This window comes from Takifugu rubripes, chromosome 7 (assembly GCF_901000725.2).
Source record: "Takifugu rubripes chromosome 7, fTakRub1.2, whole genome shotgun sequence".
NCBI lineage: Eukaryota > Metazoa > Chordata > Actinopteri > Tetraodontiformes > Tetraodontidae > Takifugu > Takifugu rubripes.
In genome coordinates, this window is record NC_042291.1 from 13345985 (window position 1) to 13373866 (window position 27882).

The 27882-nt window shown below is 45.9% G+C and overlaps 1 protein-coding gene across 3 annotated transcripts; it reads left to right on the plus strand.

Moving 5' to 3' along the window:
• Positions 1–27531, plus strand: nbeal2 (neurobeachin-like 2). Of its 3 annotated transcripts, none has more exons than XM_011605689.2 (55): positions 1–634; positions 5490–5578; positions 5706–5867; positions 6611–6692; positions 6911–7023; positions 7261–7343; positions 7813–7898; positions 8000–8303; positions 8406–8512; positions 8728–8814; positions 9566–9649; positions 9835–9933; positions 10103–10737; positions 10836–10968; positions 11171–11290; positions 11385–11715; positions 11830–11912; positions 12004–12096; positions 12197–12368; positions 12997–13130; positions 13800–13959; positions 14254–14356; positions 14453–14603; positions 14686–14841; positions 14930–15089; positions 15177–15265; positions 15354–16049; positions 16170–16351; positions 16475–16631; positions 17546–17689; positions 18486–18809; positions 19505–19654; positions 19749–19906; positions 19991–20115; positions 20193–20310; positions 20397–20554; positions 20650–20783; positions 20856–20963; positions 21064–21159; positions 21241–21365; positions 21467–21607; positions 21678–21808; positions 21904–22013; positions 22093–22210; positions 22308–22405; positions 22495–22608; positions 22685–22771; positions 22869–22978; positions 23497–23669; positions 23749–23843; positions 23924–24040; positions 24937–25098; positions 25178–25326; positions 25401–25536; positions 25737–27531. In XM_011605689.2, the coding sequence occupies exons 1-55, from the start codon at positions 560–562 to the stop codon at positions 25842–25844; spliced, it is 8415 nt and encodes a 2804-aa protein (XP_011603991.2). In that variant the 5' UTR covers positions 1–559; the 3' UTR covers positions 25845–27531. The 3 variants fall into 3 exon arrangements, with proteins under 3 accessions (XP_011603991.2, XP_029695098.1, XP_029695099.1); XM_029839238.1 differs by having other exon boundaries at positions 2–634; positions 16167–16351; XM_029839239.1 differs by lacking the exon at positions 8728–8814 and having other exon boundaries at positions 2–634; positions 16167–16351.
• Positions 27532–27882: the final 351 nt, after the last annotated feature.

Here is a 27882-nt window from a genome sequence, read left to right on the forward strand (position 1 = left end):
CATTCTGTTTATGTGTGCTTGTGTCTTTAAGAATATTATCTACCTGTGAGCACATTTAACTCAGTTATGCTTGTGTCTTTTCTGTCTTTTAAGCGCAGGAAAAAGGCAGCTCGGTGAAATGTGCACGCCTGCTGCTGAGGGCTACACCTTTGCGGCCTGAGTCCGGCCGGGCGGCGCGACCATTCGTCTGCGGTGCGCGGGCGGCATCTGTCGCTTCCGTGGGAACTCTTCCAATAGGAATCATTCAGCAACAGGCTCGCTTTCGATGCGGACATGGGTGTTTCTCCACACGCGCATTTCTGTTCCCGTTTCAACCCCATGTCGACAGTGATCGCAGCGTGGTCGCGCACCGACAGCGCGTTTTGCCTTTTCTGACAACTTTGCGGTGCCGGAAGACTCGACGCGCTGTTGCGGATTATTGTCGCCTGTATTTGCAGGAATGGTTCACGGGGACGTTTGGCGTCCTGCTGCCGCCAGGAAACAACTTCGAACATCTCTGGCTACAGCGACGCGCAACATGTTCACCATCTGAACCATCAAAACACAAAATAAGGAAATAATGAGCAACCCCAAGGGCGGCGGGATGGCATCGAAGGAACGGCTGTATGAGCTGTGGATGTTGTACTACACAAAGGTGAGAGCAAGTGCGGAAGAGCTGACAGTGACACCTGTTGTTGCAGCAGGTCCCCCTGTCTGAACTTTCCGACACTGGCAGGGACGCACACGGTCGTTTTCTGTGTCGTTTGTTTTAAAAGCTGAGGCGAAGGGGTGTGGGGGAGCAGGTTTGTGGGATTTTTAGGTTCGTCCAGCTGTTTATTTACCAGTTTGGAGAAGCGCGTCGTGGCTCGTTATCCTCCTAACTGAGCCGTTTAAATTCAGTCCAGTAATAAATAATCATTTAACTGGAGCGTGTTCAGTGTGTCTGATGGAGGCTACCTGCAGTTCAGGTGTCTCTGGGGCTACTTCCTCTTCCTGTTTCGAAAGCTTGGTCTTCTTCGTTCAGACACGTTTTAAAATTCAGGTAGATGCAGTTCTATGTATTTAATGGATTCGCTGCCCGGACAGCAACACAAATAGTGCCCATGTTTTGCATAGATATTGGGAAAAGTGCCCAAATGTCTGTCTGGTATTCCCCGGTTTGGCCCAGTGTGACTGAAATCATCCGGATGGGAAACGACGTCTTGGTCAGGCTGATAAACGTGCATTCTTTCCCAACATGTCTCCTCTTGACATGACAAAAGCAGGGAAAAAACAAACGAGTGCCTTGGCTGCTAATAAATTATTATTTAATGAGTTTGCAGTCTGCTTTGAGGCCTGAGGACACAATGAGATTAGACCACTGAGGGGGCATAATTATTCCAAAATACAATATACTTATTGACAGGAATCAACCTAGCAGACCGATGCACAAGTGAAATTTTTCTCCATTATATCTTAACTTTAGGTTGCATTTAACATGCAAAGTATTTGTGTGTGTGCATGTATGGGGGCCTCCAAAGGTACTGTGACCAGCATGGACCTGACCACAGACTCAAACATCAGTTGAATTTTTAGAAAACAGATGATATGATGATGTGTCATTTTTGCAGAGCAGCAATGAAGGCTGGGTTTGCTCAGGTCGAGCTTTAAATGTCACCAACTCGTGCGCTTTGGAGCGACAGAACAGGCTGTAAGAAGGCAGAAGAACCACTTGAGAGAACAATCGTGGCCTCTCCTGTCGACATAAAGACGCATCTGCGATGTTTTTGTTGCCGGCTTGTCTGTCCGGTTTAGAACATTTCTCTTTTTCCACTGGACACATCCCCGCTCCAACTGTCAGCCTTTGTTGTGCTTTGTTCAGTGCACACGTTTGAAACACAAGATGTGTTCAGTAGGGGTTTTTTTTTTGTTAGCGCTGTAAACAAGCCTTTACTTACTCAAGGGAGTGGAAACTTTGAGTCCCAACACACGAATGCACACAGGTACACATCCTTGCACACACCCCTGCAGCTGCTGTTACACCCTCTTGTTAATCCAAATTTAAACCACCCATTATTTAGTCCTGTTGGATGACAAAATTGGATTAAACCCAAATATGTTCATGAGGGTGTTTCAGACTTTTTCCTGATCTGTGTTTCAGACTTTTTCCTGAGCTGCGTTATTTGTTCAGTTTACATTTTAAACACCGACTGTGCGTGTTCAGATAAGCCTGTGATAAATCCCAACAATTGATTTCAACGTGTCTGAGTGCACACAGTGTCATGGCTATCATTGTGATGAAGAAACCTAAAAACTCGCTCAGGCTTGCCACAAAGGAACCCTGCTTCCTTCGATTGTGTAAGAAATAACACACCCCCTTGCAAACTCTCAGCCTCGGCCTCCTGCACAGGAGCTGCCGGGTCAAAAGTGTCTCGCACGAACCTCAATCAGCCATTAATTCCCTCTCATAGAACATTAAACAAGTGTAATGGCAGTGTAAACACGTCGTGTTTATCCACCAAAAGCTACTTGGTTTATCAGGTTTTTGCAGTTTTGTCAGGACTAGTTTTACACAAAACAGCTGAGTGAAAATCAAGACTTTCAGACACGAAGCAAATGTTGCGATTTAAACACGTCTGATAGCACCATGACCTCCATCCTTCCTATCTGACTGTTGTAGGCCACCGTCGAATGCTCCTGCCCCGCAGGTATGGATATTTTCAGAGCAGGCTGATCTAATAAAGCACAGCAATAAAGCTCATCAGCATGAAAATGACAAATCTATTCTTCTGGATGTGTTTGTTATACTAATCTAGTTATGTAGGTCAGCTTCATTTGAGATCGGATACATTAAATCACAAATCCTCCAGCATCAAGGCAGCCGTCATTGGGCGAAACCAGATCTGAGACGTAAGACACCTCCCCTTTGTAGACGACCGTCGTGAAGTCCAGTGTGATGTCAGAATAAAGATGTTTGATAATCCTGGCAATTAGGGATGTTTGGTCGTAGAGAAACAGAAAGATTTTCTGCATAAAGCATTAAGATGTGCCGTGTTGAAGTGGAACTAGAAATAAATCAAACCCAGTTTCTGCATTCATTTCATTTCTGTAGTGTCTGTACAGGCACCCTTAGTTTTTGCATTGTCACTCAGAAGCTTTTAATGTGTCTAAATTGAAATTCATATATTAGTAGGTGTGTCTTCGGGGACAGTGTTCCACCAGGAAGTTGCAAAGTGTACACTTTGGTTTTGTTTTATTCTCACATCCTAAATGTTGTAAAACTTGATTACGATTCCAAATTCTTTCATCATCAAAATGCTGTTAGCTTTTTCCTCCCTATTAAAATGTCAGCCTGTGATTAATTTGCGTTTCTCATTGTGAGAATTAGCAATTTTTTTTTTTTTAACCAATCTGCACCAGGAAGGATTTGATTGCAGCATGCATGACATCCAGATGTAATCTCTTGGCTTTAACGCCAGTCTGACTGACCTCCTGGGTGTCACAACACTGGATGAAAGTAAGAGAGGAAGAGCATCTTTCTCAACCACTTCGGAGCACACTGGCGCTGTTACGAGATGCTGAAAAGAGTTTGGTAACCGTAGCAGAGGAGGATGCTGGTGACAGCCATAATTAAAGCCTGCAGTGTGAAAACTGGGCAACAGCACACACCCAACTGTCACCCCTGCACAGCTGTGAAACCACCACCATCGGCCTACCCCGGGTCATACACTTCCTGTGCCAGCTGTCATGTTATGATTCACATTGTTACGCTGCCCTCGGAGACGCTGGTCCCCGCAGCACGTTGCCATGTTATCGCTCCCCTGCGACTGAATTCCCTCGCGTCCCTCTGCCCCCCCCCCCCTTCCCCCCCCGTTTATCCACCGATGGGGCCGACTGGGAAAATGAAAGTGCTCTTTGCTTTCGCTTGTGTACGAAGTTGCAGCCAAGCAGAATGCCAAGCAGCGGAGAGCGCCACAGCTGCTTGGCGTTGTGCAGAGAAAGTGGCGATAAATAACAGACTTTTACAGTGTTTGAATTGGTGTTATTTTAAACCTTATTTTGAAAAGCGGCTATTAAGGATTAGCAGATGCAGAGCCAGGCTCCTGTTATGTGTTGTGCATGTGGAACCTGTAGTTATACTGGTTTACACTGAATTCCTTAACTAATGGCATCTGCTTGAGTGTTATTTTTTGTTTTTCTGTCCAATAATAGGAAGGATTTGTTTATTTTTGTAACTTTCTACAGGAAAAAATAAATTACAGGGGCTTGATGTCTGGATGTTCAAGGCATAAATGACAGATGACTATCACTTTTGTAGCTCTCAGAAAGACACAAAGTAAGGAACAATCTAGTACCAGCATCTGCATATACAGCTTCCTGTGACTGACCAAAGCATAGGAAGTTAAGGTGGCCGTACTCTATCTTCTCTCTGTGGTGACACTCCTCATTTCTGTCGTTGCAACTCGATCAGTGAAACGTTTTAAACCGGAGACCGTTCAAATACCCGCAATTCTCCTGGAAATTGCCAAAAAGATTGCCATTGCAACGGATTTAATTCAAACGAGTCCTCCTGCGTGTCTCGCCTCAATTACCGGTAGAGCTGAAAGAGGAAAACGTTCGGTGTGGAGGCAGAGTATGTAGGAAATAAGCCCCGGTAGAAGTGACATGTCATTTCCTGCTTTGCTGGCTCAAAGTCGAAACAATAAGGGGCTGAATCGGAGGCTGTGCTCACAGCTGCTGGCTGAGGACTGCACGGAAAGATCATCTGAGACCGGGTTCACAACAACCTGGTGTGCCCCTTCAGCCGCATACAATGAGAGATGGACTGGCCCATAAGTCGATGCCAGTTGGTAATGTACATTTAACACTGATTTATTTCTGTCTGCTTTCTGATCAATGAGCTTTTCTTTCACGTACACTCTATTTTACGGAACATTATTGGGCGTGCACTTGTTGAATCACGCCATTTACACTTGATAGTAGCATCCACTATTAGGCAGCATAGTTTCTTGTCTATCTTTTGAAAGTTTTGCCTATTTTTCCATTGCAATTCTAGACACCAGCAGGTTGTGTAGTGTCAGAATTCTACGCCCCATTACATACATGTTGCACATATCGGGGACTTTGGATCACCTACATATGTTTATTAAAGCCTTTATCATTATGAGCCCGATGTGTCAGAGTAGAATTATACACACCACAGAGATGGAAATAAACTGAGATAAAGAGATACAGCTTGTTTATGATGGCCTGAAGACTTTTTAAATGTTGAACATCGTGTGCTGAAGCTTGCGATGGTGGTTTTGACTCAAGTGTTCCTCACTTTGCAACATCCTGTTGCAAAAAAAAAAAAAAAAAAATCAAGTCCAGTCAGTGTCTGTTTCTTTTGTGTTTTTTTTTATCCAAAAGGGGGTATCGCAAATGTTCAGTTTTGTTCGGCTAGCACATTCCACTGATCCATGCATCCAGGATAGTTTAGCAACGTGTCTGTGAGCATGAGGCTGACGGCTGTCCTTCCCTCCTCCCTGCAGAAAGATGTGAGCTATCTGCAGCAGTGGTTGGAGGCGTTCGTGGCCTCCTTTGAGAGGCTCATTGATGTGCAGTCTCTGGAGCCTCGGAAGTGAGTACACACCAAAGAGTTTCGCATGTTTGAAGAGAGATGCTAATATGACACATATTACCACAATTTCAAAACCTCTTCCTCCTCCTGCTGCCTCCCATCCCATTTGTTCCCACGTGTCCCTCAGGCTGGAGGATTGTAGCGCCGATGTGCCCTTGCTCCCCAGGGAGGTGCTGGTATTGCTCAGCACCAAGCTGTGGGATAGTGCAGTGCACCTCTCTGTCGGCGAGCACAGTGGCAGCACCCCACACCCCCTGCTCCTCATCAAGTTCTTCATCATAGTCTGCAGGTGAGGGTTGCCACGATATTAATGTATGCCTGCCTTCTATACTGTTAACCCTCAAAAATGGTGTATTCACACATGTATATATTTATAGATGCTTGTGGCTAAAAGCAACGGTTTTCACCCTGAAATACTTTAGGCCAACATTTTATACACAGGTATTATACAGTTCATGCTTCCAGGAAAAAGTTCCAGAGGGGAAATTATTGATCTCCATAGCAACCCGGGATAACTACAACTAAGTAATATACCATCTTACAAAAATAGCTCCCAAAAAAGGCTAATATTGGGCAAAGAATCAAGACATTCCAGGCCAGTATTTTTAAGCACAACAGGAGAGACAGTTGCAGCACAGGCCTAAAAAGGACATTATATTTTGTAGATGTCAACATTTGCTAGTATTATTATTATGTTTTTACAAGCATCATGAAGGGCGGGGTTAATTTGTGTCGCCTCTTTCTGCTTAAACTGGGAGAAAACGCAATAGTGGTGCTGATATTGTGTTCATTTAAAAGCATTGTCTTTTTTTATGACTGCTACCAAACCTTGCTATTTAATAATCTTATCTGCCACCATTCTTTAGAAATGGTGCCTGGTGATGTCTACATTTTGTCAACCTGGTTAGATTTTTTTTATTGCCCTCTCTGTTGGAAATCTTTGCCCCTGCAGAGGTTAATTTTTATAAAAGAAACTAGAAGCTAGAATAATTGAGTCAAATGACTTCAACAAATGTTTTTCTCTGCTTTTAGAAATATGGAGAACATTGACACAGACAAGACCCCTGGTTTTGTTTTTGAAACCATCAAGCTCTTGAGCTTCTGTTTAGACCAGGTAAGGAAGTTATAAACTCTAGTGCCCTGGTTGTAATTCATAATCTTACAGAGAAGTACAGAATTTATTGTGTGTACAGAATATTCGCACGGTCACCCAGAAGTTGATGAACTTGTTTGCAGTGGGTGTAGCTGGTCTTATATTCACTGTGTGGAATGGGATGTATTTGTATAATCAAAAACAAGCCTGTGACCGTGAGTCCGAATCCTGGTTTTCAGTTAAAGCTGGACAGAGGGGATCAGCAGTCTCTGCAGCAGGTTGTGCAGTATGGACTCGTGCTCTGCGAGAGCCTGTTTGACCCTTATCAGACGTGGAGGAGACGCCTGGCAGGGTGAGTGTGTGTGGGTGTGCATCGCCTGAGCGAGCGCGTAGGAGGTGGTATTCAGCCAGACAAAGGCTGACAAACGCTCGCACACATGCGTTTCACATCTTGCACACCCTTTTGTGATTTGTAATACCCTGTCTCTTTGCCTCGGCGGCTTTGAGTTAGGATTTTGTAACACCAGCGGTCGCTAACTGACTGGGCGGGATGCGAATGGGATAGTGACTGGAGGGTTTTGTCTCGTAGGGAGGAGGTGAGCTTGCTGGAGAGGAACAAGTATAAGTTCTCCCCGCTGGGCCTGCCGGAGGAGCTACCAGCTCTCTTCCATGGTGAGCCACTCCTGTTCAACTGCTGTACCTCTATGATCTCTGTTAAATCTCACATTCCAATCAAAATGTTCCTGCCAAGACCCAACAGCTCAGATTTGTCGATTTTGGTTGAAAAGAAATCCCCAAACAAAAACCTGTGGGACCTTTCTCCACACCCCCACCAATCAGCATGCTACGTATGCAAAAATGTTACTGATTATCCAGATCTAATTGTCTTTAAGCCTATAAACCCATTTGTTCTGTGATTGGTAATCTGCAAGGCCTGCAGGAAATCTCTGGCAACCCAGTTTCAATGTCCAGTGTTAAGGAAGATTAGACACAATGGACACTTTAAAAACAAACAAGCTCAAAATGGTGTTTCTGTGTGATGCAAGGTTCCCATTGGAATTTGCATTGACTCTGTTTTTAAGCTCTGTTTGTGCATTATCACATATTTGTGTAACATTATTGTGTGGCTTGTTTTCCACAGAATGTCTCCAGGAAAGCCAGAAGATCCCAGAGCTCCTCACACTGAGGCTGGTTCATCTCCAGGGAGCCGTGATCAGTGGAGGAAAGGTCTTCACCCCCCGCTCTCCTCTTCCTCACTGATTGTTCTGTGACCACTCCACTGAGAGGTAATATTGACTCAACGTTTCCTTTTTTTTTTCTATTATCAGAAGAATGGCCTTCTCTCCATCACCCCCGACTCGGTTGAGGACCTCTTCTTGGTCCTGCGAGCATGGTGCTGCCAGGTGTCCGCCGAACCCAAGGCCACGAGACTCCCACGGCTGACCTTGCAGTGCTTGACCGCTGTGATACACCTCCTACATTCCAGCAGCCCCGCAGAGCGGCAAGTGGAGATCAAGGCGATACTGGACAGCTACTTTCAGCTCCTGAACTGGAACCGCCCGTTGAGCAGCGAGTGTCAAGCCAGGCAGAGCTGGGAGGACAGCCTCATTTCCCTCCAGAGCCAAATGCTAAGTACGCGAATGTCCGTTGTGCCAAATCAATATATGGGGGAAACCGTCTGATTTCCCCGGTGTCTTAAAAAAACCGAGTCATGCTCCTTGTTTCTAATTTTAGCTGCTGTTCCTGAGATCCTACAGTGCTCTGACAGACCAGTTTTGCAGGCTGTGTTCCTCAACAACAACTGCTTTGAACACATCCTCAGGCTCATTCAGAACAGCAAGGTCAGGCCTCCAGCCTTCAAAACACGTGTCTTTCCTTCTGTGTTTATTAACGTCAAGTCTATTTACCTTTGTAAAATACAATGTGCTTGACCAGCTCGTCAGCTCTCAAAGCTTTTCTCTGTTTGGTCAGTGTGACACATGATCTCGCAGCATCATTTTTGTCTAAATCGTCTGTCTCTTTGTGTCATGTGTCTGTGCGTGCCCGCGCTGAGTAGCTCTTTCAGAGCAACAGGCGTAAGCCAGAACGTGACATTATGTGTGACCTCACGACATGTTTACTCACAGAGGTCGAAGTGGACCAGGTACTTTCCTCATACCAGCTCTTGATATTGAACTGTCAGCAGGAAACTCAGCCCGAGTTACACTCGATTACGTCTCTGAGGCCTTTAAACAGGAAGCTCACAGCAGGAAGTCTCGCTCGCTCGCACTCATTTGTAAACAAAACGGGTAGCATTTTTAAAAGCTGTTTCATCTGCTCATTAGGCATGTTTGTCAGTGCTTATTGCTAATAACACCTTAATTTGACCTAAAGAACCAACAGGATAGCTTTCTAAATTCAAAAGTCAAGGATTCACATATAAACTCAGAATCAGAGGCTGAATTCCCTGGTGACAACAATGTATAAGGTGAAGCATGCGACATTTGCATGGTACATGGAGTGTTCTCATTGCACGTCTTTCCTCCTTTACATTATTTTGGCTGTCCTGGTTGTGTGTTTTGAATGATCTGGGTGCCTCATTCTTTTTTCTATTTTTTTGGGTGGTTCGCTTCAGTTTTTGCATGCTGAGGCCTATCAATGATTGACAAAGAGGCAATTGTTTTACGGCCGGTACTTCTGTTCCGACCACTGTGGAGTGGAAACGTGCTGTACTTCCCCTACGCTTTGGAGCACAATTCCCTTTTCAGCCATTTCATTTTGTGAAAATCTCCTCTGTGTCTTTCTGGGCACATGCACTTAAAATGTTTAAGCTTCTAGTGTCACTTATGGTCTTTTGTCTTATTTCCAATATTACAATCAATTCTACAGCACAGGTTTTGTTTGATGTATCACAGGTTTGGGAGAAGGGAGCAGAGAGTATTACAATCCATGCCTTAGGAGTCCTCACAGCTATAATGAGTAACTCGCCTTCCGCTAAGGTAAGGATTAATAAAATAAATTACTTTTTATGAGGATATTTCGAGTGCTCAGACTGAAGCAACGAGCAAAAAATAGAGCCTGATGTAAAAAGCTGTGTTGGATTTCCATCAAATACATGGAAATGTGCCAACTATCCACTGAGGAGAAAGTTTTTCCATCCTATTTCTGTCTCGTCCCCCCCCAGGAGGTTTTCAAGGAGAGAATTGGTTACTCCCAGCTATTTGATGTGCTGAAAAGTCAAGGTCAACCCACTAAAAGGCTGCTGCAAGAGCTGATGAACATGGTAAAACACCATTTCCTCGTTACCTCCGCTGAGAGCAGAGTAGTCAATTTGCTCCAATTGATGAGCCAGAGCTTCTTATTTAATTGCAGTTGTCAATTAACATATAAATGTGATCTGAATTTATTTTTACATTGCGTTATTTATTTATTTTTTGTCTGTCTGTTTCCAGGCAGTGGAGGGGGAACACGCCCACGTCCACCATCTTGGCATCAGTAACGACCAGCCTTTGCTGCTGCTCCTGCAGTGGCTTCCTGACCTCTCGGGTCAGAGGGACCTTCAGTTGCTTGTGGCCCAGTGGCTTGCTGCTGTTTGTGGGGGCTCTTTATCCTGTCGTACAGTGGCTGTGGAAGCAGGCATGGTGGGTGCTCTGCTGCAGGTGCTTTCAGAGCCCCAGAGTCTGGACAGACAGTGTGCAGATGCCCTGCTGGGCCTCCTGCAGGAGCTGGGCTCCCTGAGTCTGAGACCCGAGGAGATGAAGGGCCTGCTCAGACTGCTCAGGGTCGATCAGGAAAATGGTGCCGCAGTAGGGAAGATGCACCCCTACTGCGCACGTATCATCCGAGTGCTCTCGGCAATGGCGGCGAGAGAAGGCAAAGACAGCGCCTTACAGTATTTTGATCTTACACCCCCCATGGCGGGTATAATGGTGCCCACGGTCCAGCGCTGGCCAGGCAGTGGCTTCGCTTTTCATGCGTGGCTCTGCCTCAACACAGAGTTTTCCAACAGCCGTAGACCTTCCGTCGTCTCCAGAACAGGAACTCATCATGACATGGGGAAAGGAGCACGCAGGAAACAGCTCTATAGGTAAAGAAACTCCCAGGTGAGATTTCAAAATAAAATCACCTTTTCCTGTGGCTGAAACGTGCCCTTGTTTCTTTTCTTTGTTATTGTTATTTCAAAAGCTTCTTCACAGCAAGCGGAACTGGAATGGAAGCCTTCTTCACAATGGAGGGAGTGCTGGTGGTGGCCGTTTGCACTAAGAAGGAGTACATGGCTGTGGCACTGCCAGAGTATCCACTAGCTGACTCCTGCTGGGTGAGTGTGGACACACATAGCAAGGAGTTTTTTTTCTCTTTTGGCTTGTACTAAAATGAAAGAAGAAATTTGTACCCATTTTTTTCTGTGACCTTCAAGCAGATTGATGCTAGATTTCATTTCAACACATAGGATCTGGTGGGGGTTAGGCTGAGAGTAGTGTTTTTGGGAATGCGTGTGATTTTCAGTATTATTTCCACAGCATTCGGTGGCTATAGTCCACATTCCAGGCCGTCGTCCTTTTGGCCAGAACCTGGTGACAATCTACATCGATGGTGAACAGCGTATGACTGCTCAGCTTCACTTCCCGTCACTAAGTGAGGTAATTGAGTCTGAAATGGAACCTTGTGGATTTGCTCCCTATCAGTCTAATGTCCTCTTTCATCCCTCCCCTGCCTGAACGTGGACCAATGAAGCCTTTTACCTCCTGCTGCATTGGCTCTGCAGGCCACCGGACCACTACCACCACCTCCCCCAACCTGCCCACGACCTCGCACTCCAACCCATCATCGCCTGAGTTTACCTTCCCCATTCACGGCCCGTCTCTCATCCGATCCCAATCTTTCCCTGCCTCCTTCGCTGGAGGCCGCTGGAATTCCATAGGGAACACCTCGGTGCACGTCATCCCGGCAGGGTTGCAGGACTCGGAGTGGGGGACACCCACGTCTCTAGACGGGCTCCTGGGTACCGTCTTCATCTGCCACAAACCTCTGCAGGCGGCACAGGCGAAAGCTCTGCATGCTGCCGGTTGGTCGGGCTCTTCTACTCTCTGAATGCATTTCCTTCTGTTCTCATTCTGAGGAGAGAGCACTTTTATTTCCATACACAACCAATAACATTTGATTTCTTCTCTCAACGCAGGGGCCAATCATGTGTCTTTATTCAAAGCAGATGGCGAGCTATCTGACCTCAACAGCAGACTTCTGCTCTACTACACTCCAGAGGTGTTATCCTGAGAAAAACACATTTTACTTTTGGCATGCATGATTCTTAATAAATGAGACTTATTGTTCTTCTTTTACTGTACTTCTTCAGGCCTTCAAGAGCCAGATATGTCACGACCTTTCACCTAATCATCAGTATGATGGGAGGCTTACAGGGCACAGAGTAGTGAACTGGGACATCAAGGTTTGATGTCCTGCTCTTTATCTTCTGCTGATCTTGGAGACTTTGTATATTTCTTCAGACGTCACTTCTTAAAGATTCATGTTTGTGCCCTTCCCTGCAGGATGTTGTAAATGTAGTGGGAGGCTTGGGGGTTTTGCTACCGCTGCTTGAGCAGGTATGTGAGGCGGAACCAGTTTGCAATGGCAGTCAAGAGATCTCAGACCTGCTGGGACCAGAACTCACCTCCTCCAGAGGCCCTGCTGCCATGCTGCTGCCTCTGAAGAAGTCCTCTGGTAAACTTTATTTTACCTTATTTTATATTTACCTTGGTTTATCTTATATTTATTTTAGATTTAGCGTAAGATAATATTTTTATGGTTTTATTTTTGTTTTGTGGTTTTTTGGGTTTCTTTTGCTTTGAACATGGATTAACATTACTCTTTATTCCATTTGGATGGAAGCACCTGTATATTTTTTTACAGACTTTCTGAAACATCAAGGCTACATTTTCTACAATTTCAGGTGCTAGCTCTCTCACTGACTTCAAGAAATGGAACCATCTGCGTTTGGTTCATAGTGTCAAAGTAAACAGGAAGTGCCAGCGCTTCAGACAAGAACCAGATACTATGAATACATAGTGCAAACCACAAAGATAGCAGACATCACGGAAGATTGGACCAGTGGCATGAGCCATTTGTGTGCTCTGATTCACAGTTGTTTGCAGAATTGCAATTTTTGCATAAAAACACTGACACAGTCAGAACAGTCATACAGAAATAAGACAAGACAAGAAATTACTCACTGGGATGATGTCAGAAAAACCGCATAATGCAACTTACAAAGCAGCATTGTAAAATACGTGTGAAGGTGGCCGTGGGTGAAAGAGGAATTTTTAATTTTCCTATGTTTTTTTCCTGTTAGAGAGCAGATTGGAAAGAAACAGCATCGCTGCCTTTCTGCTGATGGTGAAAAATCTGATTTGCCAGCACCCTGTCAATCAGGAGAGCTTGCTTCACTGCCACGGGCCGAGCATCGTCGGGGCCCTGCTCAGCAAAGTAAGAGCCTCGCACATTCACCCCACTCGACAAAGTAGAGAGCGATTTTTGAAAGCTTCCGTCAGCAAAAAGTCAACGCTGGACCTCTGCCGCCGCATTGCCACTGCGAAATGCAGGAGTGCTTCATTTTTAGAGCAGCGCAGGGATCGAAATCTACAACTGAAGACACTGCATCGACTTTCAGGAAAATAACGTGCAAATTCAGACGTCATCATTTACATATCATGGAGCAGGTCAGGAAACCGCAGGAAGTTGTGTAGCAGGATTGCGCCAATGGTCGTCAGTTCTAATCTAAGTGTCTCCTCAGGAGTTAAACCACTGCTGAGAAGCAGTTTATTTAAACGAGAAATGATTTTTCATCCCCAATTCGTGCTTGTAGGAAGAGGCATGTGTTGTAATCCAGCGATAATGAAAGCTTCTCTGGGGATCTGTTAAAGATTGCTTTTGTGCAGCCACTGTCTGCCTGACAGGATGTGTTGACATAAGTGCCGTTAAGGTGGAGCATCCTGTAAGGAAACGGTGTCATAATAATCACACAGCTGTATCAAAAACGAGGAAGGCACACGTGTTTGTGTGTAGGGATAGTGCTATTTACACACTGGAAAATGTAAAACACCTCAGGGCAAAAGCTCATTTGTCTTGCTTTTTTTGTTGTTGTTGTTGTTGCAGGTCTCTGGCAGCATGATGGACATGAATGTGTTAATGGCCTGTCAGCTGCTGCTGGAGCAGGTTTTCAATGATGGCAACAGTCCACTTCTGCAGCAACTCTACCAGCACCTCCTCTTTGATTTCCGCATCTGGACTAAAAGCCATTTTGCCGTTTGCCTCGGTAAGGCCAGCAAGAGCTTAAGTTGTTGCACTGTTGAAAAGCGCACTGGTAAACCATTTAAAGTGTTCTAGAGCTGTTAGCGCGTATATAGGCTAAAAGCATTCAAGAAGAAAATACATTAATGCTCTGCTCTCAAGCTGCGGTAATGATTAAAAATGAATCCACTTCTGTGCTTCGGCGCTCTTGTTTTCAAATGAATGCGCTTCTTAAAAGGTAACCCTTTCATATCGACTTGGCATTTCTAAATGTCAGCCTGAAGGGAGATGACAAACCTGTGCTTTTTTTCTTTTAAAGCCCATTTGCAGTACCTGTCATCCGTGATTAACAAAGCCAAGCAGCGAATGAAGAGGAAGTATGGTGTCCAGTATGTTCTGGATACCATTCGCACCTACTACAGGTAACTGGGATCTATCATTCATCCTGTTTTGTTGGTCACAATTGTCCTTATCTTTGTAAAGATAGCTTAGGCATACATGTTCTTGTATTTTCACAGTGTGGAGAAAGATGGCAGCCCTCTGTCTGACGAGAAACAGACGATTCAGACGTCTCTCTTCAGCTTACTGAAAGACTTTCTCAAGTCTCCCACACAGGAGGAGCTCCACAGTGTCCTCAGCTACATCCTCACAGTGGGAGAGGAGGGGCAGGTATGTTTTGGCCATTTCTGTAATGCCTTATACTTGTTCCTCCTCTGCGTGCTCTCTCACGATGTCCTGCTGTCTCCATCAGATGGTGAGGGCCTTGGATGTGCTGTACGAGCTGCTGAAAATCAGCCCCCGACTGGAGCAGGTGCAGACAGTACTGTTGGAGTGGGGCGTGGAGCAGCTTTACGGTGTACTGCTCAATCCAAGCTTCGGAGATGAGGTCCGAGAGCGTGTCTTCAGGGTGAGGACCGGGGTTTACTCTTAATCCGATGGTGCGTCTTCCCTGTGTTGCGTTATCAAACTCACAACTTCTTTTCCATTTCTCCAAGGTCTTATATAAAATCCTCAAAAGCGAGCGAGTGTCAGAGTGCAACAAGCAGCGCATTAAGCTAAAGGATTTCGGGTATCTCGGCCCGGTGTGTTTTCTTGAAGATCTTACCGTAACTATGACGACCGTGCGTTGTCTGTATGAGCAGGTTCTCGCTACAGGTAACTTTAAAACAGCAACGTTACTCCATGCTTGATAAACTTGCTAAGATGTTTATTTTAACAGAATATGGTTGATTCGCTACATAGATTTCAGCCCAAACTTCAGAGATCTCCTTGCTGTGGTCAGTCTGTCCCATCGTGCTGACCTCGGTGTTCGCTTGGATATCTGTCGAAAGGTAGGCCTGCCCATCCTTGATGAACTTCTAACTTTAGCTTTTATGTCCTGTCGAGTTTGAAATGTCGCCCCTAACATTTGTTCCCCAGCTCTTTCACCTGATCCACGACAACAAGGACTACGTGAAGCAGATCGCCAAGCAGGCGGGCTGGCAGGACGTGCTCACCAAGCTCTATGTGAAGGAGTCCTACGCTTCCCACGCTGCCAGCATCGTGGACTCCAGCACTCACAGCTCCTTTGACCCAAAATACCGACCTTCACTGCGCAGGGAGAAGTCTCTGATCATAGAGGACGCGGATGTCTTCCAAAACTACCACACTTCGCAGGACATCGAGGATGAAGAGGAAGACGATGGGGGACAGCGGGACATCTCCGAGGGATTCTCCGACTTGTCTCAGTCTCCTCCGAGCGGAGGTCCCCTGAAAACCTTCACGGGCACTCTCAATTTTAAATCGTTCGATTCCGTGGACCAGGGCAGCCTATCATCCTCCATCTCCCAGAGTCTTGATAACACCTCCTTTCGCCCTGATGAGGAGGGCAGGGACTATCACCCCCTTTCCCCTTTCGACTCGTCGCCCTTCGACATGGAGCTGGGGAGCATGATGGACACTGGCACACACACTCCTGCAGGGAGCTTGACAAACACACCGTCTCCACTAGAACAAAGCAAACCCTTCCCACCGCTCAGAGCCAGGAAGAGCTCCAGCCTGTCCAACGTCCTGGACGACAACAGCTATGGGAAAGACCCTTCTGGAGACACAATCTCCAATACATCCAATCCACAGGTACAGCTATTGAATTCTTACTATTTTAGTGTTTTTGCAAGTTGCTTTTGTTGTGTGTGTTTAGAGATTTTTTTACCAAAAAAATGTGTTATTTTTGTGTTACTGTTTTTATAATAGCAGACCCCCGAGGAGGAGCTCTACAACACCCTGACTAACATCATCTTCTCCGTGTTGTGGAGCCGCAGCGGGGTGGAGGGGGTGGAGGATGTGGTGTGGAGAGAGAGGGGACAGGTCTTTTCTGTTCTCACAAAACTGGGCTCGTCCTGCCAGCTGGTTCGCCCTCCTGATGATATCAAACGCAGGTCAGCGATGAGCCCGGCCTGATTCATGCGGCTTGTGTGATGTTCAAAACAAATAGTCACTTTCAGCTACGCCACTTTCCCCTTTTCTGCCACATTTTACTCATTTGCCGCTCTGCTCGCCAGCCTGTTGGAGATGATGTTGGATTCCTCTCTGTCGGACCTGAGGGTGGCTCAGGGAGTGGCCCTTCCTTTCTGCCCCAGTCTGGTTCGGCTTCTCAGGCTGCTGCAGGACTTCCTGTTTGCGGAGGGCACCGACAACCACTCGCTGTGGAGCGAAAAGGTATCACATAAAAACACAACTAAGGTGCAGAAATGGTCAGCCTGCACTGACAAAGAGTTGGTCGTAAAAAAACAAACCTTCTCCCTATGTAACCTGAGAACACCTTTCATTACTAAGACAGAAGCAGGTGCGTTACTGCTGTCTATCACTACATACCAGTCCAAGGCAGGCCACACATTTATTTTCTATAAATACACACAAGTTGAATTTACACGACTGTACAGTTACTCATGCTGTGTCCTTAGTCTTGTTTTCATCTTTAAAAGATGTCTAACTGAGCTGGTAACACTGGTAAAATGCTGTTATCAGTTCATGTTGCGCCTATGCAGTTTGTAATCTAACAGTTTAAGGGGTCATATGAAGAAAATGCTGAATTCCCCCACTAATCAGATGGAACGCCCTGACTGCATTTTGCACGTGCATGCTCTGGCAGAACAACTCTATCTCATCTCTGCAGTCATCAAACTGTCTCTGGTCGCACTTGTTGTGCATGTTTGATATATTCGGCCATGTCAGCGCTCTGACATCCAGTTGAACTCGGTCCCATGGTCATCCGTGACCTCTCCTGTGATTTATTTAGTGAGCAGAAAGCCAACCTGCTCCACTACTAACAATAATTACAACTAATAATAACTTCACACAGAAAGTGTAGTATAAATGTGTATAAATTGTACCATTAATGATATTGTGATGGCCTCTAGTCCAGATATTTAACTCCCGCTTGGACTGAAGGGTGTGGTTTCTGTATATGTGGAAGGTGAAATTTTAATACCATCTGCGTCTCCCTTTTAAATGCATGTTACGGTAGATTTGAAGCACTGAATGGCTCTGGTCGTCATGGATGCTGTAGGCGTGGGAACTGGTTTGGCCTTTTTGTGCTGCTGCTTTTGTTTATTGCCGTTGTTCTTTTGCAGATCTTTGAAGGTGTGATGAACCTGCTGGATAAGTTGAAAGCCTGGCACAGCACCCCAGGCAGCCCCGGGAATGCCGAACTCAAGGAGATGGCCCAGATCGGCCTCCGCATCATCACCGGATACATCAAACAGCAGCGCTCACCGGTTTGCTTCACCAACTTATCCTCCAAGCATTAGAAATAAATATTGCTAACTGCCTGTGATATCTTTGTGGTCAAACTGTCTACAAAATCAATCACAAGGAGGATGTGATATTTGTTTAAGCTGATAAGGAAATTTTAAAACCAGGCCTTGTATGGGCCGTTCCTCCTAAACGGCCCAGCAGCATTTTCCTCCGAGGGAGTGTTGTGTATGAAAGGGTGTCTTTTGTTGGTGTTATGGCTGCTGATCTGACTGTGGGTAGCGGAACAACCCGAGCAGTCATAAATGGTATGACCCACAGGCCTCAGCTCAGGCCGTGCACATCTTCAAAGTAGTGAACACCCCCCCCCAAAGCTATTTGCTTTTCAGTGAGTTTATGTTTATTGCATTGTGACAATCAACTGTAAGAAATTAAACACACCCTCCACCAACATTGATGGAATATAAAGATTAAAAGCAGAAATGCTGGAAGAGCTGATTAAAATGAAAATAGGGGGTTAAAATTTCAAACGATTACTTGGTTGCATCTGTACTTTGCATTTAATTTGCCTACAGTAAATCTGAGTTGCTCATAAAATGGGACTATAAGGAAACCTCAAAATATGCTGTTACCTCAACGGCAGACTTTAATATTAGAGCAAGAGAACTTTGTTGAATTGTCATTAATGTTATGATCACTCATTTTTCTTACTACTAATAATAAGTTCTTACTGGATTCAAGCAACAGGAAACACGTTTCTCTGTTTTGTGACCTGCTCGTTGTAGCGCAGGAAGTGATGTGACCTTTGCACCTCCTCAGGTGTCCGAGATGGCCTACCTGAAGCTCCACAGCCTTCTCCAGACTGTGCTGTGTTTGAGCTGGGAGGAGGTGTGCTTCCTGCTGGGGCAGTTGGGCGCCCACCTGTGGCCTGGAGGGGTAATGATCGACGTGGAGGGCGAACGCTCAGAGACTTTCCCCCACCTGGTGCCTATCGTACGGACGCTGCTTGACCAGCACGCCGACCCCATCACCCTAAACAAGCTGCTCCCCAACCTGCCCATCACCAACGGCAGCACAACCTTCGCTCAGGACCTGAAGGCTTTCTGTCGCACTGTGGAGTGGCAGGGATTTTACCAGCAGGAGGTCAGTGTTTGGGGAGTAAAGTGAGCTTCTGTTGCCTTTATTATGACTCGGTAGATATAACTGTCTACATCATGTATACAGGAGTCTCGGTCTTACCTCCTCCTTTGACCAGTTCCCTCCTGGTTTGGGAGGACGAGAAATCAAATGCACATTTTAAGAAATGATGTCACAACTTTAGACATGGAAAAACACCCTACACTCCCAAACCATCCTGCTATGTACAATGTTTTAAGCAGAAATCACTAAATGCTCCCACTTGAAGGTGAGACAATTTATGAATGGATGCCAGACATGCTAGCCCCTAGCCAGGGGATTTATAACCTTGGTGTGACGGTCAGCACTCGTAAATCTGTTTTGTTTAGATTACTTATATATACAGATTCTACGATACATTAGCCAGAGTGGCATAACTTTTGCTGTTTAGACAGATTTGGAGCTTGTCCTGGTCTAATTTCTTCATAATTTCTGGCCATGTTATCTTAGGCGTCATTGGAAAAGCTTTGTGATGATGTGAAAATCGGCGTCCTCGTGTTTTTAGCATACAATCGTGGTGCAGTAGATACTTTGTAGATGATTATGTCTCAGACTTGACCTATTTTGTGTATATTTTCTATAAATGATGCAACGCTTTGTCTAATTTGGTTTTGTGGGCAGCCATATCGTAGTTGCATTAAAAACCTCTAAACCTCCCACAGGTTCGGCCCACCATGGAGCAGTATGAGCTGGATACTTTTGGGAGGTGCCACGACATCATGTCTAATTTCTGGAATTCTTGCTTTGACGACCTGATGAGCACAGCCTTCCGACGGGACAAAGACAGATCGGACAGCAAGTCCAAATTTCAGGTTCACGTCATGAACATTTTCATATGATATGTCACTGAAATATGAGTGTGGATCTGTCACGTTACTGATCTGAGGCATGCCTGTGTGGGAGCAGGAAGTGGTGTTGGACCCCTACCTGAGGAGAGTCAAGATTGAGAACAGCAGATACCTCAGTTGGCAGAAGCAGATCTCCAGCCAGCAGGGGGTAGTGTGGCGGCACTGGAAAGCCCTTTGCAGGCTTTTGACCAGCGAGAGAGGGGCATGGGCCAACAGGTGTGACTAGTTCAGACATTTCTTCAGTTCCAAAGCTTAAAACACCTCCTAAGAGTTCGGTCTTTCAATGTTTCTTATCTCCAGAGTGCAGTCAGAGGTGAACTGGAAGCTGTCCAGTGCTGAGACCTATTCAAAGATGCGTCTCAAACTGGTGCCCAACTACAACTATGACCCTCACAGCGATGCCAGTGCTCAGAGGGACAACATGGGTATGATTCTGGGTTTAAATATTGTAGTTTTTGTAGTGTGTTGCTAAACTGTGTGTGTGTTTGTGTGTGTTCCACAGGGGCTGACAGCCCCCGCAGCTCCGAACCCCTGCCACTGGCTGTCGCAAAGGAGGCAAAAGTGAGTGACATGGAGGATGACCAGTTAGGAGAAGAGGACTTCAGCTTTTTGGAGGACAAGTGAGTCTTTGCTGCCATCTTTCCTATGTGGCTCATGTAAACACACGATCTGGAACGTGCAATTTCACCCTCCCCTACACTGACAGGGTGGAGGGGGAGGAGGAGAGCCAGAAAGAAAAGTTGGTCCTGTCTGAGGAGTGTGAGCTCATCACGATCGTGGCGGTTGTTCCAGGCCGCCTGGAGGTGACCACGCACCATATTTATTTCTACGATATCAGCAGTGACAAAGAAGAGACAGAGGAAGGTTAGAAAATCTTCCCACAGGCTTGGCGTTCAGGATAAAAAAAAAACCATTGTTAATTCTTAAATTCTGTTCTTAAATCATATTTCTGACATCAGGAATTGGGTATGACTTCAAGAGGCCTCTGTCTCAGCTGAGGGAAGTCCATTTAAGGCGCTACAACCTGCGACGGTCTGCACTCGAGCTGTTCTTTATAGACCAGGCTCACTACTTCATCAACTTCAGAAAGAAGGTGACTTTTCCCTTCTGGTTGAATCTAATGTAATCTGATGCTTCTGTAAGCAAGATCTGAAAATCTTTCCAGGAACGAAACAAAGTGTATTCCAGGATTCTGGGATTGCGGCCTCCAAATCTCTTTTATTTTGGATCCCGCTCCCCTCAGGAGCTCCTGAAGGCATCTGGACTCACTCAGGTGTTGTTTTTTTTTAATCATGAGCTCTCCGTAAAGTTTGGTTAATATAAAACAAATGTGCCAATCCCATGAATAAATCTAATGCTGATGTGTTCACCAGAAATGGGTGAACAGGGAAATCTCCAACTTTGAGTACTTGATGCAGCTGAACACCATTGCTGGCCGCACCTACAACGACCTTTCACAGTATCCAGTGGTGAGTCCTCACGCTTTCTCCTGATGAACCTGCCGTTAGAACCCTGCAGCGTAACGGAACCTCTCCGCTGTTCCTCCTCAGTTCCCCTGGGTGTTGTGTGACTACGCCTCTCCCGTTCTGGATCTGGACGACCCGGCAGTTTTCAGAGACTTGTCCAAACCCATCGGTGTGGTCAATCCACGGCACGCGCAGAATGTCAGAGAAAAGTAAAGGCTTGAAAATAGAAAAATCTGCTTTTGTATTCATTATCGTTAAAGTGGAATCACTTCTGGCTTCCGTTGACAACGTGCTCGTTCTCGTTCAATAGGTACGAGAGTTTTGAGGATCCGACAGGCACCATCGACAAATTCCACTATGGGACACACTACTCCAACGCAGCAGGAGTCATGCACTACATGATCCGCATGGAGCCGTTCACCACACTGCACATCCAGCTGCAGAGCGGCAGGTGAGGACTTATTATTCTATATATATCCTGAGGTGACGCAGCTTTTAAAAACTCACTCTGCGCGCCGCAGGTTCGACTGCGCAGACCGCCAGTTCCACTCTGTGGCAGCAGCCTGGCAGGCGCGCATGGAGAGTCCGGCCGACGTCAAAGAGCTCATCCCAGAGTTCTTTTATTTCCCAGAATTCCTGGAGAACTTGAATGGTGAGGAAGAACCGCCCTCTCAGGTCCACGCAAGCAGTTGTTATTCTTTCCCTTTCAAAGAGGCTGATGGATTGCTGCTGCATTGTTTTGGTTAGGCTTTGACCTGGGACGTCTGCAGATATCACAGGACCATGTGGCGGATGTTCTGCTTCCTCGATGGGCCGCATCAAGAGAGGACTTCATCAGGATGCACATGAAGGCCCTGGTGAGACTCCAGGCTGCAGCCTGTCAGTTCTGCAGTTTTTCTAAACATGACGTGACATCAGGCTTATGTCAACCTCCAGGAATCCGAGTACGTCTCCAGCCACCTCCATGAGTGGATTGATCTGATCTTTGGTTACAAACAGAGAGGAGAAGAGGCTGTAAAAGCTCTTAATGTGTTCTACTATTGCACGTATGAGGGTGAGAATGAGTGATTGCTGCTTCTGGCGTAAGCCCGCATTGTTGTTTTCTCTGAGTCCCTGAATTAGAATCAGCCTTGCTGCCTGTTGCCCTACAGGTGCAGTGGATTTGGATGCAATTGCCAATGAGACAGAGCGGAAAGCCCTGGAAGGCATCATCAGCAACTTTGGACAGACTCCCTGCCAGCTCCTGAAGGTCCGAAACCCTCATTAATTCACATCTTCCTTTAAAAAAAACCCTCCAATATAAAGGGAATTCTGATCCAGCTCTGGTTTATCCACCAGGAGCCTCATCCTTCCCGCATGTCGGCTGAAAATGCAGTGAGGCGGCAGGCCCGCCTGGACACTGTGCCCCTGAATATCTTCGAACAGCTCACAAAACTGCGGCCCTTTGTAGAGGTGGGTTATTAAATATCCCTTTTTGGGTCACATTCTTCTGCTCCGTGACCACTCATGTGTGCCGTGTTCGCCTCAGGTGGTCAGCGATGGCTTTCCTCTGATCCAGGCAGTGGTACCAAAGAACCAAACCCGCTCTTTTATCATTCAGGGCTCTGATATCCTGGTGAGAGTCCAATGGAAAATTTCTCGAAAGCCTAAACAGCTGATTGTGGTCATAAATGTAGTTTTAATATGCAACCCATGCACTTTTTGCCATGCAGGTGACGGTGAGTTCGAATGGGCTGATAGGAACACACAGTTGGCTGCCGTATGACAAAAACATTGCCAACTATTTCATGTTCACTAAGGACCCCACCATGTCGAATCCCAAGTGAGTTTTCTCTTTGAAAGTCCCATATTTCCAGATTCCAAGTGAAGATTATCATCTGGTCTTCAGAGCAAAGTGAAATCACTTTAGAACAATAACAATGTTTAATCAAATTTTAATTCATGATGATAAAAACATGAGTATTGCCGGTTGTTGCCAAGTTTAGATGATGTCGAAAGTGTCCTGGGGTTTTTGTGAGATGCACCATCAATTAGCGGAGTCAAAAGATCTATAAAACATCTGTGGCAGTTCCATGGAGGCAGAACATCTGCTTGGCCCTGCATCTTGAACTGTGAAGCATCAAAGCGCGTTTAATTGAAATTTGGTTAAGTGGATCTGACTTAAAACGTCCTTGAGCATATCAGAATAAATCAGCACGCAAAGCATTTGATCCCTGCCTGCGGGTTTTTAATTTGTAGATGTCTGACAGTTTAATGTGCTGATTGTAAATCCAGTGCACATTTAGGCTCGGTCCTATTTCTTGGTTTGAGCTGGCTTTGATCTCTGGTTTTGCGGCGCAGGATGCAGCGGTTCTTAAATGGACCGTTCTCTACCGGGGTGGAGATGAGCGCCCGGGTGCTGGTGGTGTCCAACGATGGCCGGCTGCTGTTCAGTGGAGGACACTGGGACTGCAGCCTCCGTGTCACGCAATTGGGAAAGGGCAAGCTGGTGGGCCGAATCTGCAGGCACATTGGTAAGAACCTCTGGTCGTGTTCACGCAGGCAGACTTTGTCACAGCACGGCTCATTTTTGCTCTTGTATCTTTCGCACAGATGTAGTTACGTGCTTGGCTCTGGATCTCTGTGGCATCTACCTCATCTCTGGATCAAGGGACACATCCTGTATCGTGTGGAAGGTTCTCCAGCAGGTAAGCGTCATCTGATCTCGATCTCGCTCCATCTGGCTCACACACTGTGCCATCAATCTTACCGCTTTATCGACCGTCAGGGTGGGTTTTCCAGCGGACTTTCCCCACGGCCAGTACAGGTTCTCTGTGGACATGACCAGGAAGTCACGTGTGTGGCTATCAGCACTGAGTTGGACATGGCTGTCTCTGGGTCAAAGGTGAGATCTACGTCCTTTAAAAATATGAAATATCCACAGGGCCTCTAGAGATTTTTATTTTAGTTGCTAATGCAGCTCATTTTTGTGGCTGATTAATTTCTTATTAGTTCGGTTTATTACGGAGAATGATACAGTTCACCATAAACACTGTCCAAAGTTTAATCATACTGTTTGATGCTTTAAAAATGGCTGAAAAACTTTCCCCTCTTTCATTTTTAACACTTGTGTACACAGTCCTTATGCCAGGAGATTATATACTTATAATATGATCTAAATTTAAGATTAGAAGTGACAACAGAACCCATGTCAGCCACAGGAAGCTCCCCCTTACCAGATATAAATAGTCTTTGAATATTTTTATCTTGCCGCCAATTCATACTCAGAAAGCTTAATATCACCAACCCAAGGCTTGATCTGGCTCTGTCTGAGTTTCATGTTTGTTGTTCCTAAGGCTTCAGATCTATTTTCAGATCTATTTTGTCTCTGCCGATGCCAAAAATGATGAGCTTTAGAGCTTGCCAAAAGTCCTCAATAAACTGGCTGAGTGTATCTTTGGTTTATGAACCCTGGTTTGCATTGTCAAAGTATAAAAAAAAACATTGAAAAAGGAGAACAGCTCTCGGTAGATCATATACATCTGCTACGGCGCAACAGGCCACTTTAATTAAAATTCCTGGATTCCTCTTCATTCTGATCCTCGCTCAAATTTAATGTGTTCTTCCTTCCCATGTCCTCCTAGCAACACTAAAATTCATTCAGGGTTGTTAAAAAGTACATTCTTGAGTAAAAGTGAATGCATTAAAATGTACAAAAATGTAGATTAAGTTAAAATAAATGAATTAAAAAAAAGTACTTGAACGTTCCACTAAGTAGTCTTTGCATTGTCTGTATGTCAGGACGGGACTGTAATCGTACACACAATTAGACGAGGACAGTTCCTGAGGTCACTGCGGCCCCCCGGGAAAAGCTCTGTACCGGCCCAGATCTCTGAGCTCCAGGTGGGCATGGAGGGCCACATCGTGGTGCAGACCTCACTGGAGGGATGCTCTCGTAGAAAGGTAAAACTTTGCTTGGAACACTGTCTTTTGGCCACCGCTGTGGCGTCCAACGCATCCTAAATTCGGTCTTTCCCCACAGGGCCAGTACTCTGTTCATGTTTACTCGGTGAATGGCCATCTGCTGTCGTCGTTCACCACTGAAGAGCAGGTGACGGCGCTCCACCTGGTCTCCGAGCACGTCATCCTGGGAACCGCGCAAGGAAGCCTCCACATACGTGATCTATACAGGTAAAGGCTGCTTCATTCCCCCGGAGCATCCTGCACAATAGGGTTCTGTTCACGCTCTGCTACATCTCTAACAGCCTGGATGCTCCGGTAGCACCGCTGGCCTTGAAGGTGCCTGTGAGGAGTGTTTCTGTCACAAAGGAGTGCAGCCACATCTTAGTGGGGCTGGAAGACGGGAAGTTGATTGTCGTGGGGGCAGGAAAACCAGAGGAGGTGAGAAGGACGTCAAGTATTTGTGAGCTGAGGAAGTGGGGTGCCAGTGTGTGTTTGTATGCAAGCTTGGGAGTGTGTGTGGTGGGGGAGGAGTGAGTCCTGTGCTGAGGATTTGTTTTCAAATGATAATTGGGGCTCTTTAGTCAAACAACTCTTAGTCCTCAAGCGAAGACGAACGCGTTTTCCCTGCTTGTTCTCAGGTTCGCTCAGGACAATTCTCCCGCCGCCTGTGGGGCTCCACACGTCGGATCTCTCAGGTGTCGTCGGGTGAAACGGAATACAATCCCACCGAGAATGCCGACAAGTAAGGTCTGCCCCGCGCAGATCAGACATCAGAGACCTTCCCTGTTTCAAGTACATGCTGGGAAACTGTCCCCGTCAGCCACCGATCTCTCCGAGAGAGCAACTTTACACTGAGCACTTTTTTTTAATTCCCTACATGATTTACTGTTTTAAGGCGTATTCCATTCACAGCTGTGCACTGTTTTTAATCTGCATCATTCCAAAGATGGGGACAGCTCAGTGTTTGAGGTTGTGAACTACTATTGAACTGTAAACGATGTGAGTCACGTTTCCAGGGTGTGACACGCAGATGCACAAACAGCCTTGGGCACCACGGGCGCTGTGAACTCCCCAGACTCCACATCCCTACTTCTGTCTCATTTAAGGATCAGCTGTGATACCCGTGCTGTTGAATGTCTCAAAGCCATTTTCTGACAATGGCGTCTTTTTAAAACTCCTGAAAACTTGAAAAAAAAAATGTGCTGGCTGTTTCAGAGTTCAATGTTGCAATACCGACAAAGACCACAAGGGGGTCGACACCCTAAAGACAGACGCGAGTTCAGAGAGGTCGCTGCTGAACACCTTTGTGAGGTTTTGTGGGTTTGCACGGGAGGGGAAATCCGTGCACCACGATACCACAGACAATAGAGAAACATGGCGAGAATCTGCATTCCCTTCGGCTGAAAAACCTGTAAAACTGTTACGGCTAAAGCAATAACTGCTTTGTTGGTCAAGTATAGAAAGAAAATGTAAACTTTTCTCTTAAGTGTGGAACGCTGGTGTCTTCTGATGCCTTAACATGATGGAGTAAAGGCCTTTGTGTTCAGTTACTACAGCCCTGTCTTATCTGCTCAAATATGTGCCTTTCAATGTTAATTTTGAACATATATACATACTTTACTCCCGTCACTGAAGGTTTTAGCTCTGTTCATGCAAGTCTGGCTGGATGAAAAGAGATCTCTGCACAGTTTATCAAGAACAGAAAACATCTGATGACTCCGGAACACGTGAGCCTAATGTCTCTTGATGTGCTTCAGAAGAATTCACTTCCTGCCGCCTCCTTTTGCTGCGGTTGGAACAAAGTAGTTGGTATGCAGTGTCGTGTTCGCAGAGGGAGACAAAGGGAACTGATTCAGATAATGCAACACTCATGACACGGCACACGCATTCAGAATGCCGGGAAGCCCCTCCGATGCCTTAAAAAGAGAATCTTTTTAACTTCTCTGTTCTTTAAAATCGCCTTTTCAGCTTCTCATTGTATTCGCATTCTTTCTCTAGATAAACACATTGGGTCATGTATTCCGCTACGTATTCATTAATTACCAAAACACTGCAGTCTCGAGCTGTGCAGATGATGTCAGCAGCTTTCGGAGCCTTTTCTTTTAATCCGAATCAGTGCTTTCCGCCGCATTTGTACTTTTGCAATCAGGATGTGGGTGAAGGTGTAAATCATCATATATATATATATACTGTAACATTTCATGTAAATTGTATGGATATTGTGGCTCAGATTAACACACAAGCCTTAAATCGAAGGCCAGCACTGCCTTGAACTTGAATTTGATCCCCTGTTTTTTTCTTCCTTTAACTACTGTTACTCAGCCTCTGTATTGTTCTTGGAAAATGTTAAAAATACACTGTCCTTTAAAAAAAAAAAAAAAATCAAGCTGGTCTGTGCTGCTCGTAAATTAAATACGACAGATGGAATTGTAATTGTGTGTTTTCCCTCTCTGCCGCTCCTGCCTGCGTCAGACGTCTGCTTCGTCCTGAAGCTGCTCTGATATGACCGATAATTGCAACTTTGCACCCCGAGCTGCGGTCCCCCGTGAGGAAGATTGCCATCCATTACTGCAAATTGAGCTCCGATCCTTGTGTGTGAACCACAGCAGGAAGGAAACGGATCCCAGGTCACGACGTCAGCCATCCAGCTTGGCTACTGTAATCCCAGCCTTGCGAGCATCTGTGATGTTAACCCTATTAGAGTTGAAAAGGTCACGCCGAACGAGAGCGCATTTATTTGTAGGGGAGACTTTGATCTCCCGGTGGGCTGAACATCCTGTCGGC

Bases quoted from the DNA above. Each gene is read 5' to 3' on its own strand.
- nbeal2 (XM_029839238.1), top strand. From the start codon at position 560: ATGAGCAACCCCAAGGGCGGCGGGATGGCATCGAAGGAACGGCTGTAT. The intron at 20,116-20,192 runs GTATGATTCTGG...TGTGTTCCACAG, and splicing joins TGCTCAGAGGGACAACATGG to GGGCTGACAGCCCCCGCAGC. The intron at 21,366-21,466 runs GTAAAGGCTTGA...CTCGTTCAATAG, and splicing joins GCGCAGAATGTCAGAGAAAA to GTACGAGAGTTTTGAGGATC.